This window comes from Jaculus jaculus, chromosome 18, assembly GCF_020740685.1.
Source record: "Jaculus jaculus isolate mJacJac1 chromosome 18, mJacJac1.mat.Y.cur, whole genome shotgun sequence".
NCBI lineage: Eukaryota > Metazoa > Chordata > Mammalia > Rodentia > Dipodidae > Jaculus > Jaculus jaculus.
In genome coordinates, this window is record NC_059119.1 from 13132554 (window position 1) to 13146094 (window position 13541).

Below are 13541 nucleotides of genomic sequence, written 5' to 3' on the forward strand. Positions count from 1 at the left end.
TCCTCCTGGGAAGGTGATGAGGCACGGAGGAAGGTAGTTGCCAACACTGCACCACCCTAGGGTACGTGCCAGGCCCTTACGCAGCAGGATAGGAGAGCCCTGGCCTGCTCAATCAGTGTGTGCCAGGGGCCCGCCAGCCAGCTACCCTGTAGGTATTTGCGGAGGAGGCTGGAAGGAAGAAGTTAGTACATCCTGCTGAATTGGGGGTTGGGAGTTACAGAGAGGCAGGCTACCTGCCTCACTTCCTGAGCTCAGGGAAATCCCACAGCCCTTGGGCAAGGCAACGGCAGCCTGCTACCTTCCTGAAGTCTCTTGTCCCTCCGTCCAGACCCCTCCCCACCGACACACACCTGAAATCCACTTGGACTTTCACTTATCTCACAGGCTAGCTACTCCCCCATGCCCTGTCACTAAGGGTAAATTTCAGTTACCACAAGAAAACACACACACACAAAGAACATGGGTGGACACATCCCTAGCCAATCAGGTCCGGGCTGTCATTAAGAGCACTTGTTGAAGAAGCAGCTAGGGTTGGGATCTTGCCAAAGGTTAAATGATGGGTAAGACTAGTGCCCAGCGGTCAGCCCTGGGGCCTTCTAAGCAGTGGTGTGGGTCACCAGGCAAATGGCTTTAAATGTATTAGGAAACAGGACCCTATCCTCCACCAGCTCCCATCCTGCCTTGGCATGGGGGAGAGTTGCCTTGGGCCATCTGATCCAGCAGTAACAGCAGCCCATACCTTGGGAACAGCCCTTGCGGACTGAAGGCTGAGTGCCTGCCACGGTCTCCATCTGTCCCTTCTGTCTTGCTATTCGGTGCCCCGGGCCTGGGGCATAAGCATTTTCCACCCTTGACTAAGTCCCTCAGACAATGCACCTCGCCCTGTTAGAAGGAAAGGGACTCAGCTTTCTCTCATTCCTCAGTGGGGAAGTGGCACATAGACATATGGAGAGTGGAAGTGCTGGGGTTGGAGAGATGGCTTAATGGTTAAGGTGCTTGCCTGCAAAGCCTAAGGAGCCAGGTTCAATTCCCCAGGACCCACATAAGCCAGATGTATGAGGTGGCCCATGTGTCTGGAGTTTGTTTGCAGTGACTGGAGGCCCTGGTGCACCCATTCTCTCTCTCTCTTTCTCTCCATCTGTCTGTCTAATAAATAAAAACAAGTTTGTTTGCAGTGACTAAAGGCTCACACACACACACACACACAAACACACACACACACACTGTCTCTCAAATAAAATAATTAAAAATAAAATAAAATGAAAAACAGAGTGGCAGCATTGTCCCAAGGCTCCCTCAAGTACCCCTGAATCCCCAAAAGTATGCCTAGAGTTCTCGGCACTAGGAACCAACTTGGGCTTAGTGCGAAGTGTTTAGACAAGCAAGAGTGTGGAAGGAGATTCCAGAGGTCCCCAAAGCCATCTCATGCCTGTAACAGCTGTGACAGGAACAAGCATGTCCCTTTGGCCTTCAAGGAACCAATTCGACAGTAGCTAAGGCAAGTAGGAGCCAGAAAAAGGCTTTACAGCTCCAAGAATTGGGGAGGGGCACTGGAGAGATGGCTTAGCAACCAAGACACTTGCCTGTGAAGCCTAAGGAACCAGGTTCGATTCCCCAGTACCCATGTAAGCCAGATGCACAAGGTGGCGCATGTGTTTCAAGTTTATTTGCAATGGCTGGAGGCCCTGGCGTGCCTATTCTCTCCCTCCCTCCCTTCCTCTCTCTCTCTCTCTCAAAATAAGTAAATAAAATTTTTAACATATCAAACAAAAAAAAAAGATTGGAGAGGGATGAAAATGGCAAACCCAGGAGCACAGGTGCTTGGCAAAGCACACCTGATTACCTCATCAGGCGTCAAATTCAAGGTTTCTGCCACACTCTCAGCTCCTGTCAGCCCCGCTCCCAGGGTTTCACAGGAGCTTTGTTCCCACTGAATTTCTTCTCTAGGGTCCTGGGGACAGAAACAACCCCTGCTTCTGCCGTTTCTGCATTCTGCACTTGGTCTCTCCAGCATTGTCCCTTCTGGCATATCTCATGGTTTTAACAGCTCCTCGAGACTGAAAGCATATGCAAAATGTCACAAAGTCCTGTTGACGCTGGGTGTAGTAGCTCATGCCTATAATCCTAGCACTTAGATTGCAGAGACAGGGGAATGGCCACAGGCCAAGGCCAGCCTGGGCTACTTAGCAAGTTCTAGACCAGCCTGTGCTACATCAAATTACATTTGTCTTTAGAAAGAAAACAAGGGCTGGAGAGATGGCTTAGCGGTTAAGCGCTTGCCTGTGAAGCCTAAGGACCCCGGTTCGAGGCTCGGTTCCCCAGGTCCCACGTTAGCCAGATGCACAAGGGGGCGCACGCGTCTGGAGTTCGTTTGCAGAGGCTGGAAGCCCTGGCGCGCCCATTCTCTCTCTCTCCCTCTATCTGTCTTTCTCTCTGTGTCTGTCACTCTCAAATAAATAAATTAAAAAAAAATTAAAACAAAATGCTATAATAGAAAGAAAACAAAATCCACCGGGTGCAATGACACACACCTTTCATCCCAGCACTCAGGAGGCAGAGGTAGGAGGATCGCTGTGAGTTTGAGGCCGCCCTGAGACTACACAATGAATTCCAGGACAGTATAGACCCTACCTTGAAAAATAAGAATTTTTTTAAAAAATGTTAAAAGGAAAAAAAAAAATCCATGTTGCTATTTAGAAAGAAAAGGAGTCCTTGGGCAGGGTATATACTCTTGACAGGCAGACACCCTGCCACCTCCTGGCTCTGGGTCTGAGAAACCTACCTGAACCTCAGTTTCCCCACTCATGACATGCGGCCCGTAGCGGAGATGATGGTCTATAAGAACCTTGCAGCTCTGCGGAGTTCTTTAAGGGAGGTGGGGCTGAACGACTGCTCAGAGTGAGGGAGCCGTGAGGAAGTGAACCTTGCACGCGCCGTCAGCTGGGCCGCTGTGTCTTGCGTACACAAAGTGCGTGCACATAGTATGGACTGCCACACGGGGAGAGAGGGGACCGTTCAGAGGGGACGTGAGGCACACGGGCTGGTGCTGAGGTGACACTGGAGAGCTCAGGTGTGCTGGCACAAGAACTCCCCTGCTGCGCCCGCAGTCTCCATGATACTGGGCATTCTTGCCTGACCTCGGAATACCCAACCAACCCTGAGCACACAGTCCTCTTACCCACAAGGCTCTCCCCGGGCCAGCTCCAGGGCTAATAGCCACCATGAGTTCAAGCTCCTCCCCAAACCCAAGCTGGGCGGAGAAGAGGTGAACAGAGCTGTGCAGATCTGCAGCAAGTGCCAGCCTGGGCCTCAGTTTCCACTTTGTAGAATGGAGAGGATGACGCCTACCTACTCCGTGGACAGTGGCAGGCACATGGACCCCTGGGGTCATAGTCAAGCAGGGACAGAAGGATGGGGACAGCTGAGGGGGAGCAGGACACTTATGGGGATGGGGCGCAGAGCGTCCAGATGGGTGACAGAAGGAACAGAACACAGAGAAGAGACAAGAGGGTGATCCTTACTGTCACTGTCCTGCGTGGGCAGGTATGCGATGCACGTGGATGAAGAGTCTTTGCCTGTGGGAGCAAAGAGAGGGGGCCGTTAGGTGGGTGCCAAGCCCGGGAGGGGAGGTTTGCCCTGACGTCCAGACCGTCATCACAGGAAGACACACTAGTGTCTGCCTGGCAGTGCTGACTCTGCACACACACATGCATACATACATGACCACACCTAATCTCATGCCACTCTAAGGGCAAGCTGGTACCTGCTGGCACCCATACCTCTGTCCAATCCATTTAGCCATGTTTATCCTCACTGTTGCCTTCAAGGCCATGTTGTCTTCAAAACACAGACACTCCCGACCCACGTACACTCAGCCTCTCACAGGAAAATGTTCCGCTGTCGCGGACCTCCTGTGTCCTCCGGCTCTGTTACATCAGATAACCACAAACGCTCATACACACACTGGCGTGCCTGGTCGCCCACACAGCGCAGCCTCCTCATAGGTGCTCCGGCAGTCTGTCCCACAAGTCTGCAGCCCTCCAGCTCCCTGCGTGCCCTCTCACCTCTCTGCACCTCCAGTTCGATGACCCCGTGGACCGGGTGCTCCAAGTGATGATGCTTGATTTCCATCACCAGGCAGCAGTAGACGCCACTGTCCCGCAGTGTGACATTGTGCATGGTGATGGAAAAGTTGCCATGGTGACCGTCAGATAACTCCAGCCCGTGGACCTGGGCCAGGTCGTGACTGGCATTGGCGGCCTGGTGGCCTCCGTGGCGCATATGATGACTGTGGAAGGTGAAGTTGCGAATGGGCCAGTGTTCTTTGCACACTTGCATCTCGCTCCGTGAGCTGAGGTACCAGGTCTTGTAGGTGGGCACGACATGCCCTTTGGATTCAGGGCCCAGGACCGTGCAGGTGAGAGTGACGTTCTGCCCTTCGGGACACACGAACAAGGAATACGGTGTGGAAACCTTGAAAGCCGCCACCAGATCTGCTCAGAGAGACAAGAGCACCTGTCAGCCGGTGCCTGAGGCAGTGCCACTCTCTGGCACCCTACTGCTCCCCCACCCCCGACCACCGCCACCACCTCCCAGACTATAGGGAGACCTTGGCTTCCAGCTTCTCCCCAGCCGCAGGCTCTGAGCAAGTCAGCTGACTTCACGGCCTCAGCTTCTTCCCTGATCTTCAGGCTACCTCATCATGGGTCGCGCACTGTGGGGCCTTCACTAAGTGGGTGGAGAGAGACTGGAAATAGACAGTGGACCGGCTGGCCAAGGTGGGGCCCCCTCCCAGATAGAGCATGCGCCCTGGCCCCAGCCCACACTGCAGGCGGCTTGGACAGCCCTACGCTGCAGCATGTTTTCCCAGCATCCTCAGGCAAGAAGGGAGGCCCGGGGCAGAGAACAGTAGCTCGTAGCCTCGAGCCACACTCCTCATGGCTATCTGTTGCGATGCAGAGGGAGGGCACGTGTGGCTCTGTGACAGTGGGACATTTTCTGCACACTTTCTGCCCTTTACTCCCAGTCTCCGGATGGGCATCTCCATCTCCTCGCCAATGGGCACTAACACAACACGTACACAGGTGGGGCCACCAGCTGAGGAGACAAGCTGGCATTCTTCACACAGGACCCTAGGGGCAGCGGCAGACCCATATCAGACTTCAGGAACTTGGGAAGGTGGGAATGCTCTTCTGAGGATGAGCAGGATCTTTCTAGAAAAGAGGGCTTGTCTTTGGACCTGATGGGCAGATAGGGCTTAGCAAATGGAACCGGTGTCCTAGGCAAGGTGGTGGAGATGTGGGAAAACCAAGACTTCTGAGTTTTTGGGTAGGATCTCACTCTAGCCAAGGCTGACCTGGAATTCACTATGTTGTTTCAGGGTGGCCTTGAACTCATGGCAATCCTCCTACCTCTGCCTCCCAAGTGCTGGGATTAAAGGCATGAGCTACCATGCCTGGATCCCTAGATCTCTTTTTCTTATAAGTAGATGAAGCAATCCCTTGGTTTCTTAATCTTACACTGATCTCCCTGTTGTTGTTGTTTTTTTCACATCTTTATTTGTTTATTTGACAGAGAGAGAGAGAGAGAATGGGCACGCCAGGGCCTCCAGCGACTGCAAAGGAACTCCAGATGCATATGCCCTCTTGTGCATCTGGCTAACATGGGTCCTGGGGAATCGAATCTGGGTCCTTTGGTTTTTTAGGCAAACGCCTTAACCGCTAAGCCATCCTTCCAGCCCTCTCCTGTTGTTTAGCATGTGTACTTACCAGAGCTCTTGCCTTTTGGGACCCTAATCCTCTATCTAGCTGTGTGAGCCTGTTTCCTCCCCTGTGCAATGAGACGCATACTAACTACGGTGCCTGGTTGCGAGGGGCGAGCGTGGAGGAGAGACACAGATGCAGAGAGCACTAATGTCCTCTGCAGACCTGTGGAAGGCAGCTCGACCATCACACCTTAGCGATGCTTTGATTTTAATTCTCATCACAGAAGCTGCAAGTCTGGCAGATGGGGAAGGATAATTGAGACATATGTAGAGAATTCAAATGAATGTGTCCTGTCCATTGCCTCAGTCAAAAGTCCCCCCCCCCAAACCTCCTCCTCTGATTCCCTTTGCTGCCCTTCAGAGCCCAGGACCCTCAGTGCCAGGCTGGGAACCCCCAATGAACTGAAAGCCCGGCCCAGTCCACGGGGCGGCAGCCTGATACAGCTTTTGGAATTGGACCATCCTGCCCTGAGTCCAGTGAATTGTTAGCCTCTCAGCCCCAGACTCATTAGAAAATACAAATGAAGGCTGGAGAGATGGCTTAGCAGTTAAGGTGCTTGCCTACAAAGCCAAAGAACCCAGGTTCAATTCCCCAGGACCCACATAAGCCAAATGCTCAAGGTGGTGCATGTGTGTGGAGTTCATTTGGAGTGGCTGGAGGCCCTGGCACACCCATTTTCTCTTGTCTCTCTCTCTCTCTCTCTCTCTGCCTTTCTCTCTCAATTAAATAAATAAAATATTTTTTAAAAATAGAAATGAGGGGCTGGAGAGATGGCTTAGCAGTTAAGGCACATGCCTGCAAAGCCTAAGGATCCAGGTTCAATTCTCCAGGTCCCATGTAAGCCAGCTGCACAAGATGGCACCTGTATCTGGAGTTCGTTTTCAGTGGCTGGAAGCCCTGGTGTGTCTATTCTCACTCTCTCTATCTCTTTCTCTAATAAATAAATAAAAATAATTAAAAAAAAATAGAAATGAGAGCCGGGCATGGTGGCGCATGCCTTTAATCCCAGCACTCTGAAGGCAGAGGTAGGAGGATCACCATGAGTTCGAGGTCACCCTGAGACTACATAGTGAATTCCAGATCAGCCTGGGCTAGAGTGAGACCCTACCTCAGAAAACCAAAAAAAGAAAGAAAGAATGAAGGAAGAAAGGAAGGAGTTCTGGAGAGATGGCTTAGAGGCTAAGGCATTTGCCTGCAAAGCCTAAGGACTAAGATTCGATTCCCCAGTACCCTTATAAAGCCAGATGCACAAGGTGCAACTGGAATTCATTTGCAGTGGCTGGAGGCCCTGGCACACCCATTCTCTTTCCCTCTATCTGCGTCTCTCCCTCCCCCGCCTCCAATAAATAAATAAATATTTTTTAAAAAGAAAATAGAAATTAAAACATGAACCTGGTAGAGTTGAGGCAAAGACAATAATGATTTACACAAATTTTCTGAAGGGATTAGCTATGGTTAGTGATTGATATATGAAAGCTAGAGAGATCTCTGATGCATTTAGCAATTCGGGAACTATTTCCTATGAGGTTGGGAGTCAGGGAAACTATGGAACAGGGAAGCTAGCTTCAAACTCTTTCCCACTAGGGTGTGAATGATTTGGTAGCAGCTTATGATCCGAACTTGGGCTTTGTGTGTATTTAAAAGAAAGTCTGGGGGCAGCGGCAGCAATGCCACAGCCCATTGAACAAGCGAGTGTGGAGTTTCAGACCGATGCGAGTCACCCCTCACTCTGCCTACATCAGGAGGGGGAGCCCTGTCTAAAAGCTCCAGGTGTCTGGAAAATCACTGCCAAGGTGAGCAGAGATTTCACAACTCCTTTGGCAAGTTACCAGACTCCCTTCCAGGCAGCGACAGAGGCTCAGAAAGGGAAAGTGGTTTGGCTGAAGTTCCAGAGGGGTCTGAAGTCAGAGACCGGGGCATGAGCATTCCAAAGCCACGGCGTGGTGAGGTGTGGTGCGCTGGGCCGAGGGATTTGTGGTATATCTGAGCCTTGGGCTGGGCAGGTTGGGTTTACCCACCAAGGAGGAAGCCAAGCACACAGCGCGGTTCGGTAACTCAAGCACTAGAGACAGACTTCATCCAGGCCCTTGGTCGGCGCGCCATAGGAAAGCTGGAAGCCACAGGTCACTTTTATCCTTCAGGCCTTTTATTTGACCCTCGGGTGGTCTAAATTTTTACTTTAAGATGAAGATCACTAACATTAAAAAAAATTGGGGGATTTGATAGGAACATTCTGACTCCTAGCTTCCCACAAAGCCACTGAGATACGTGACAGCCAGTCCCCTCACGGGGACCCTGATGCATAGGATTGTCACCATTCCTGCGGTCCCCTAAGGTGCCACCTGCGACGTGCTCTTGGGGTATTTGCCTGCGTCTGGCATGGAGCTTATGCACAGGAGCATGACCCCTTGGGCTAGCCACGCTAAGAACTATATACCACCGTTGTGTGTAGGACCCTCACACATGGGACCCTCTGGCTTGCAGTGGGAGGTGATCCAGGGTCTCCAGGGGAAGTCTGGCAGTGCAGGGACTAACCAGCTCTCCTCTGCTATTATTCAGAGGAGGGAAGAGGAGCTCCAGAGAGCTGGCTGGACCCTGGCTTTGTCCACGCAAGGCTAGGTGTCCCCTCGCAGGTCTGTGTAGACCCGAAGTGGCCACTAAACTACGGTTGTACCAGATACAGGAAGGGAGCTGTTCCCAGAGAAAGGAGTTCCCAGGAAGAGCCAAACCTACCCAGAGAATGGCCAGGGGTGGTATCTCCACCCTGTGCTGCTCCTGTCCCTGTGGTTATATGGCACCTGTGCCACCTTTTGCTTAACATGGCCTACGACCCACAGCCATGCCCAGACTCAATGCTGAACTCAGTTCATCAGCCTCTGCCCCAGTGCCCACCCACTGGAGGGCTGCCAGGAAGGTGGACTCAGCAGAGGCCCAAGCCACAAGTGTGTGGTGGACCAGCAGGACAGGGCAGGTGGGGCATTAGACAGCAATGTGGATGCGGAGGAGCCCACATGTAGGCTGGAAGCCGCCTGAACAGGGAGGTAGAACAACATCCCAGGCCGAGAGCCGCCAAGGTCCAAGCAATGGTATTTTAAACTCGAGGCTATACCAGAGAGCAGCGAGGGAAGGTTTCTAGCCCTGGGCCATTCCCGGTTCACCATCGTGACGGTGAGAGACACAATTCCTCCCCTGCTTTCTTTTAAGAGTAATTATTTATTTATTTTTATTTTACTATTATTCTTAATTTTTATTTTATTTTTGGTCTTTTGAGGTAGGATCTCGCTGTAACCCCAGCTGGCCTGGAAATTCACTATGGAATCTCAGGCTGGTCTCGAGCTCACAGCAATCCTCATACCTTTGCCTCCCAAGCGCCAGGATTAAAGGTGTGCACCACCACACCAGTTTGCAATCATGATCCCATGGAGAAAGCAGAGGTTCAAGGACAGCAAGAGAGAGGGCACTGTGCCACCCCCACACCGCCCACTCTTCTCCCACCCCAAAGTTTCTTCAAGGACCTTGTCCCCTTTGAGAGGAAAGGAAAAGCTGTCCTAGGTCTCAGCTGGGGGACAGGGGAGGGTGTTTAGTCTTCCAGCCAAGGGCCAGATAGCAGTGAGCCAGGGGAAGACTCGGTGGTCAGAAGCACCCCTGTGTTGCGTGTGAGGCGCAGAGCTGGCAGTCCCTGGGAGAGCACGGCGGGGCTGGGCAAGGGGGATGAGCACACGGGCACGCGCGGGGCCCTGCACACACTCACAAATGCACACGCACGCTGTGGGGGCTCCGGCTGGAATTACAATTACTTGGTGAGAGGATGTTGCTCATTGTCAGCTGCAGATCCCTTGGGCCACCTGGGTCATTGTCAGAGGCGCAGGGAAAGTAGGTGGGGAGGAAGCCCCTGGCTCCAGAATGGCCAAGTCCATGTGGGGCAGGACAATGACCCGGGTCTGAGCCGGAGCAAACTCTGGCAGGAAGCTCTACGCTTGGAGGGAGCTAGGCCCTCGGCCCCCTCCTCAACCTACCTGGCTACTGAGCAAGGCCACAGCACACCCACAGTAGGGATGAGCCAGGAAAGTTCCAGAGCTAGGGACGACCGCTCTAGCTTGGGCAGCAAGGTACCCGAGAGTCAGGGGCCTCCTCGGCTGTGTCCCACTCGTCTCTGAGGCCCACTTGTCTTCACCGTCACTGAAGATGTCCCGGGACCCCTCAGCTCTGAAAGCTGTGGGGGAGGGGAGGGCTGCCTTGTGTCTGCTTCTTACGTGTCACTCACTTGATAAGTCTCCTAACACACCCCGATGTGGACATTATCATCTCCATTTTATTCACTTGGTTTTAATTTTAAAAAGTATTAGGAGAGCTGGAGAGATGGCTTAGCCGTTAAGGTGCTTGCCTGAGAAACCTGAGGACCCGTGTCCCATCTCTCTCCAGATCCCCCATTAGCCGGACGCACAAAGGTGAGGCAAGTGCAAGTTCTCACATGTCCACTAGGTGGCTCAAGCATCTGGAGTTGACTGCAATAGCTGAGGCCCTAGTGCACCAATGCTCTCTCTCTCTTTCTCTCTCTCTCTCGTCTAAAAAAAATTTTTTTAAACTATTAGGAGCTGGTAATATAGCTCAGTTGCTACAGTGCTTACCTAGCACTCAAAAAGCCCTAGGTTTGATCCCTAGCATCTCACAAAGCCGGGCATGGTGCCCTGTAATTATGTTTGTGGGATGGAGTTCCTACTTTTTTTTTTTTTCTTTTTTTGAGGCAGGGTCTCACTCTAGCCCAGGTTAACCTGGAACTCACTTATAGTCCCAGGCTGGCCTCAACTCACAGTGACCCTCCTTCCTGAGCCTCCTGGAAGCTGGGATTAAAAGCATGAGCCACCAAGTCCAACTGTTATTAGTTTTTGACTTAGGGTTTCACTGTGCACCTCAAGCCGGCCTGAAATTCGTAACTCCTTGTGTAACTGAGGCTTGGCCTTGAACCTGTGATCCTTCTGACTCTGCCTCTCAAGTGTTAGGATTACAGACATATACCACCACACCCAGCTTCACCCCTATTGTAAAGAACAAAAGGGTTGGAGAAATAGCTCTGCTGGTATTGCAGAAATAGCTTCTGCAAGCATGAAGACAGATTGCCCAGCACTCACATTTTTAAATGCCAGGTGTGGGGCTGGAGAGACGGCTTATAGAGGTTAAAGTGTTTGCCTGTGAAGCCAAAGGACCCAGGTTCTATTCCCCAGGACCCATGTAAGCCAGATGCACAAGGTGGCGCATGTATCTGGACTTTGTTTGCAGCAGCTGAAGGCACTGATGCAGCCATTATCTCTCTCTCTCTCCCTCCCCCTCCTAAATGAAAAATAAATAAATAAAATGCTGGGTGTGGTGGCAAAAACTTTAAATCTTATATCCAGGGAGGCAGGTAGATGCCTGGGACTTACTTGCCAACCAATCTAGGCTACTTGGTAAGTTTCAGACTAATCAGACCCTATTTCCAAAAAGAAAAGAAAAGAAAAGAAAAGAAAAGAAAAGAAAAGAAAAGAAAAGAAAAGAAAAGAAAAGAAAAGAAAAGAAAAGAAAAGAAAAGAAAAGAAAAGAAAAGAAAAGAAAAAGAATGGAAGGTACCTGAGGACCCTCACTTGAGACTGTCTTGACCACCACATGCCCTTGCACATGCGTGTGCACACACACCCACACACATACGCAAACACCTCCCTCCCCCTCACAACACACAAAAGGAGGCACAGACTCAGACAAAGTGCAGTGACTTGTCCAGAGCCACACAGCCGCCCTGCCTGGACCGCGGGCCCTGCAGACAAGAGGAGCCCCTCCTCCAGCCGGCAGAGCTAACACTTCATCTCTCAGCTATCCAGAGAGAAGGAACTGACCCCAAGGTGACCCCTGTACTCTGAACAACTGTCTTTGCCCCGCCTGGGACCCACACTGAAAATATTCTTTCATTCCACAGATACTTAGCAAGATCTCCACATGAGTCAGACCCAAAGGCAGAAAGACTGTGGAGAACCAAGGGCCCTGGAGGGACATGTGTTAGGAAATCCAGTCCGGTTACTGCCCTTCCTAGCTATGGCTCGGTTACAAGTGGGGGTGCAGTTTTGGGGGGAGGGTGCTCAAAGGAGTTCTCCATGGCATCATCTCAGGTCTGCTCTCATGACTGTCACCTCCTGCCCCCCAGCATCCCTCCTGTGGGTGTGCACGGGACGGGATGGGCGTGGGTGGGTGTGGACGGGCTGTCATATTGTTATTTTCCCTGACAAGCGTGAGCTTTGCCCACAGTAACCAAGACGACACCTCAGCCTTTGGTGGTGGTGGTTCCCCAGCTTGATTGGCCTGGCCAGGAAGGCCCCACCCAGTCAGCTGAAGTCTCTCCAGCTGCTAGGTCGCCAAGTAAACAGTCACTAACCTCCTGTTCTCGCTGGGCCCCACAGTGCCATTCCTTGGCCTCCCAGCTCCCTGCCAGAGCCCGTTCCATGGGCTAGTGCCCAGGTGCAGAAGGAAAGGGCTGAGATCTTGTCTTAATCAAGATGTGGGGCGTAGAGGGAAACAGAGGCAGGGCTCCATCAGAACCGGGAGGAAGCCAGCAAGTCTGTGCAGAAGGCTCTCCGGCCAGTGAGGACAAAGGGCATCTCAGATGTGTTTATTGATCCCTGCCCCAGCAGGAAGTGTCCATTCACAGGGACCACGGAGGCCGGGAAGGGGAAGCAGGCTCTATGGGAGGAAGTGGTGCTTCCAGCACCTTGGGAAAGCGTCCTGTGTCCGGAGGCCCGTGTTCTAGCCAGTGAGCCTCCTCGGGAGGGTCTGGGCAGCAAGCCAGTGCCTCGGCCCAAAGATGCCACCGGGGATGGGTCCATCCCAGACTCCAGGCCTCTCTGAAAATGAGCCTGCAGGATGACCAGCCCTAGCCAGTCCCTCAAGGTCCGGGCCAGACCGGGGAGGTGTCCTGCAGCTCTTATTCCATCCACACGGGGACTCAGTTCTTTCATGCGAGGTATCTAAGCACTTGGATACGGACTCACTTTATTTAATTCCCAACCTTGCGAGGCAGGCACTAGAATGAAGCAACCAAAGTATTGAGAGTCTCACAGAGTGACAGACAGGCCAGGATTCACTTGGGCCTGGGGGGACTCAAGCTCACTATGCTGGGCTCCACCAGTGCCAGCAGACCCAGCATACTGAGTTTGAACCCCCAGTTCTGACATCTTCTCCCTCTAGACAAACAGTCTCTACAGAGAGCAGAGGATTGGCTGGAGGCCCCATCTCCATCCCACAGATGGACAGCTGGCCTGGCCAATGAGAGCGCAGCTTGTGTGGCAGCCTTGGGAAGTAGTTTTACTTTTGGTTTTACAACATTAAACAACATCGAATCATACAGGGAGAAGGCTATTCCCTTTTCAGTTTTCTCTCAGTCCTGACTATGTCAAAAAAGTAAGTTTTGGATTGATGTCACTATGTCTCAGCCACTTGCTAATGTCCTTTTTATTCTTTTTCATTAATTTACTTTGACAAGAGACAGCAGCAGGTTGCACACTCTCAGCCTTCCCCAGGGTAAAATTTCCAGCCAGCACTTAGTACCCTTATTTGGTTTGCCAATGCTATACTGTTAGGATCTGTTCTATTTATAGTTGATGATAGAGGCTTTCCACTTGTAACAGTGATATAAAATTTCCTTTTAAAATCGACTTACTCTTTAAAAAAAAAATTCATGAGTATATTTAAAGGAAAAACAAGTCGGTAGATACCCGTCAGACACTGCACACAGGTGATGAGCAAATGGGCCCA

The 13541-nt window shown here is 51.8% G+C and overlaps 2 protein-coding genes across 4 annotated transcripts in view; one reads left to right on the plus strand and one right to left on the minus strand.

Moving 5' to 3' along the window:
* The window catches only part of Cdh23 (cadherin related 23), a 402602-nt gene that overhangs the window by 338087 nt on the left and 50974 nt on the right, over positions 1–13541 (plus strand). The window lies entirely within an intron of this gene.
* Positions 1–13541, minus strand: part of Vsir (V-set immunoregulatory receptor) — a 29472-nt gene that overhangs the window by 12759 nt on the left and 3172 nt on the right. For all 3 annotated transcript variants that reach the window (XM_045137516.1, XM_004657893.2, XM_045137515.1), the window contains exons 2-3: positions 4065–4493; positions 3522–3575 (exon numbers count right to left, since the gene is read on the minus strand). In XM_045137516.1, coding sequence (XP_044993451.1) covers positions 3522–3575; positions 4065–4493 — 483 coding nt within the window. The remainder of the gene's footprint in view (positions 1–3521; positions 3576–4064; positions 4494–13541) is intronic.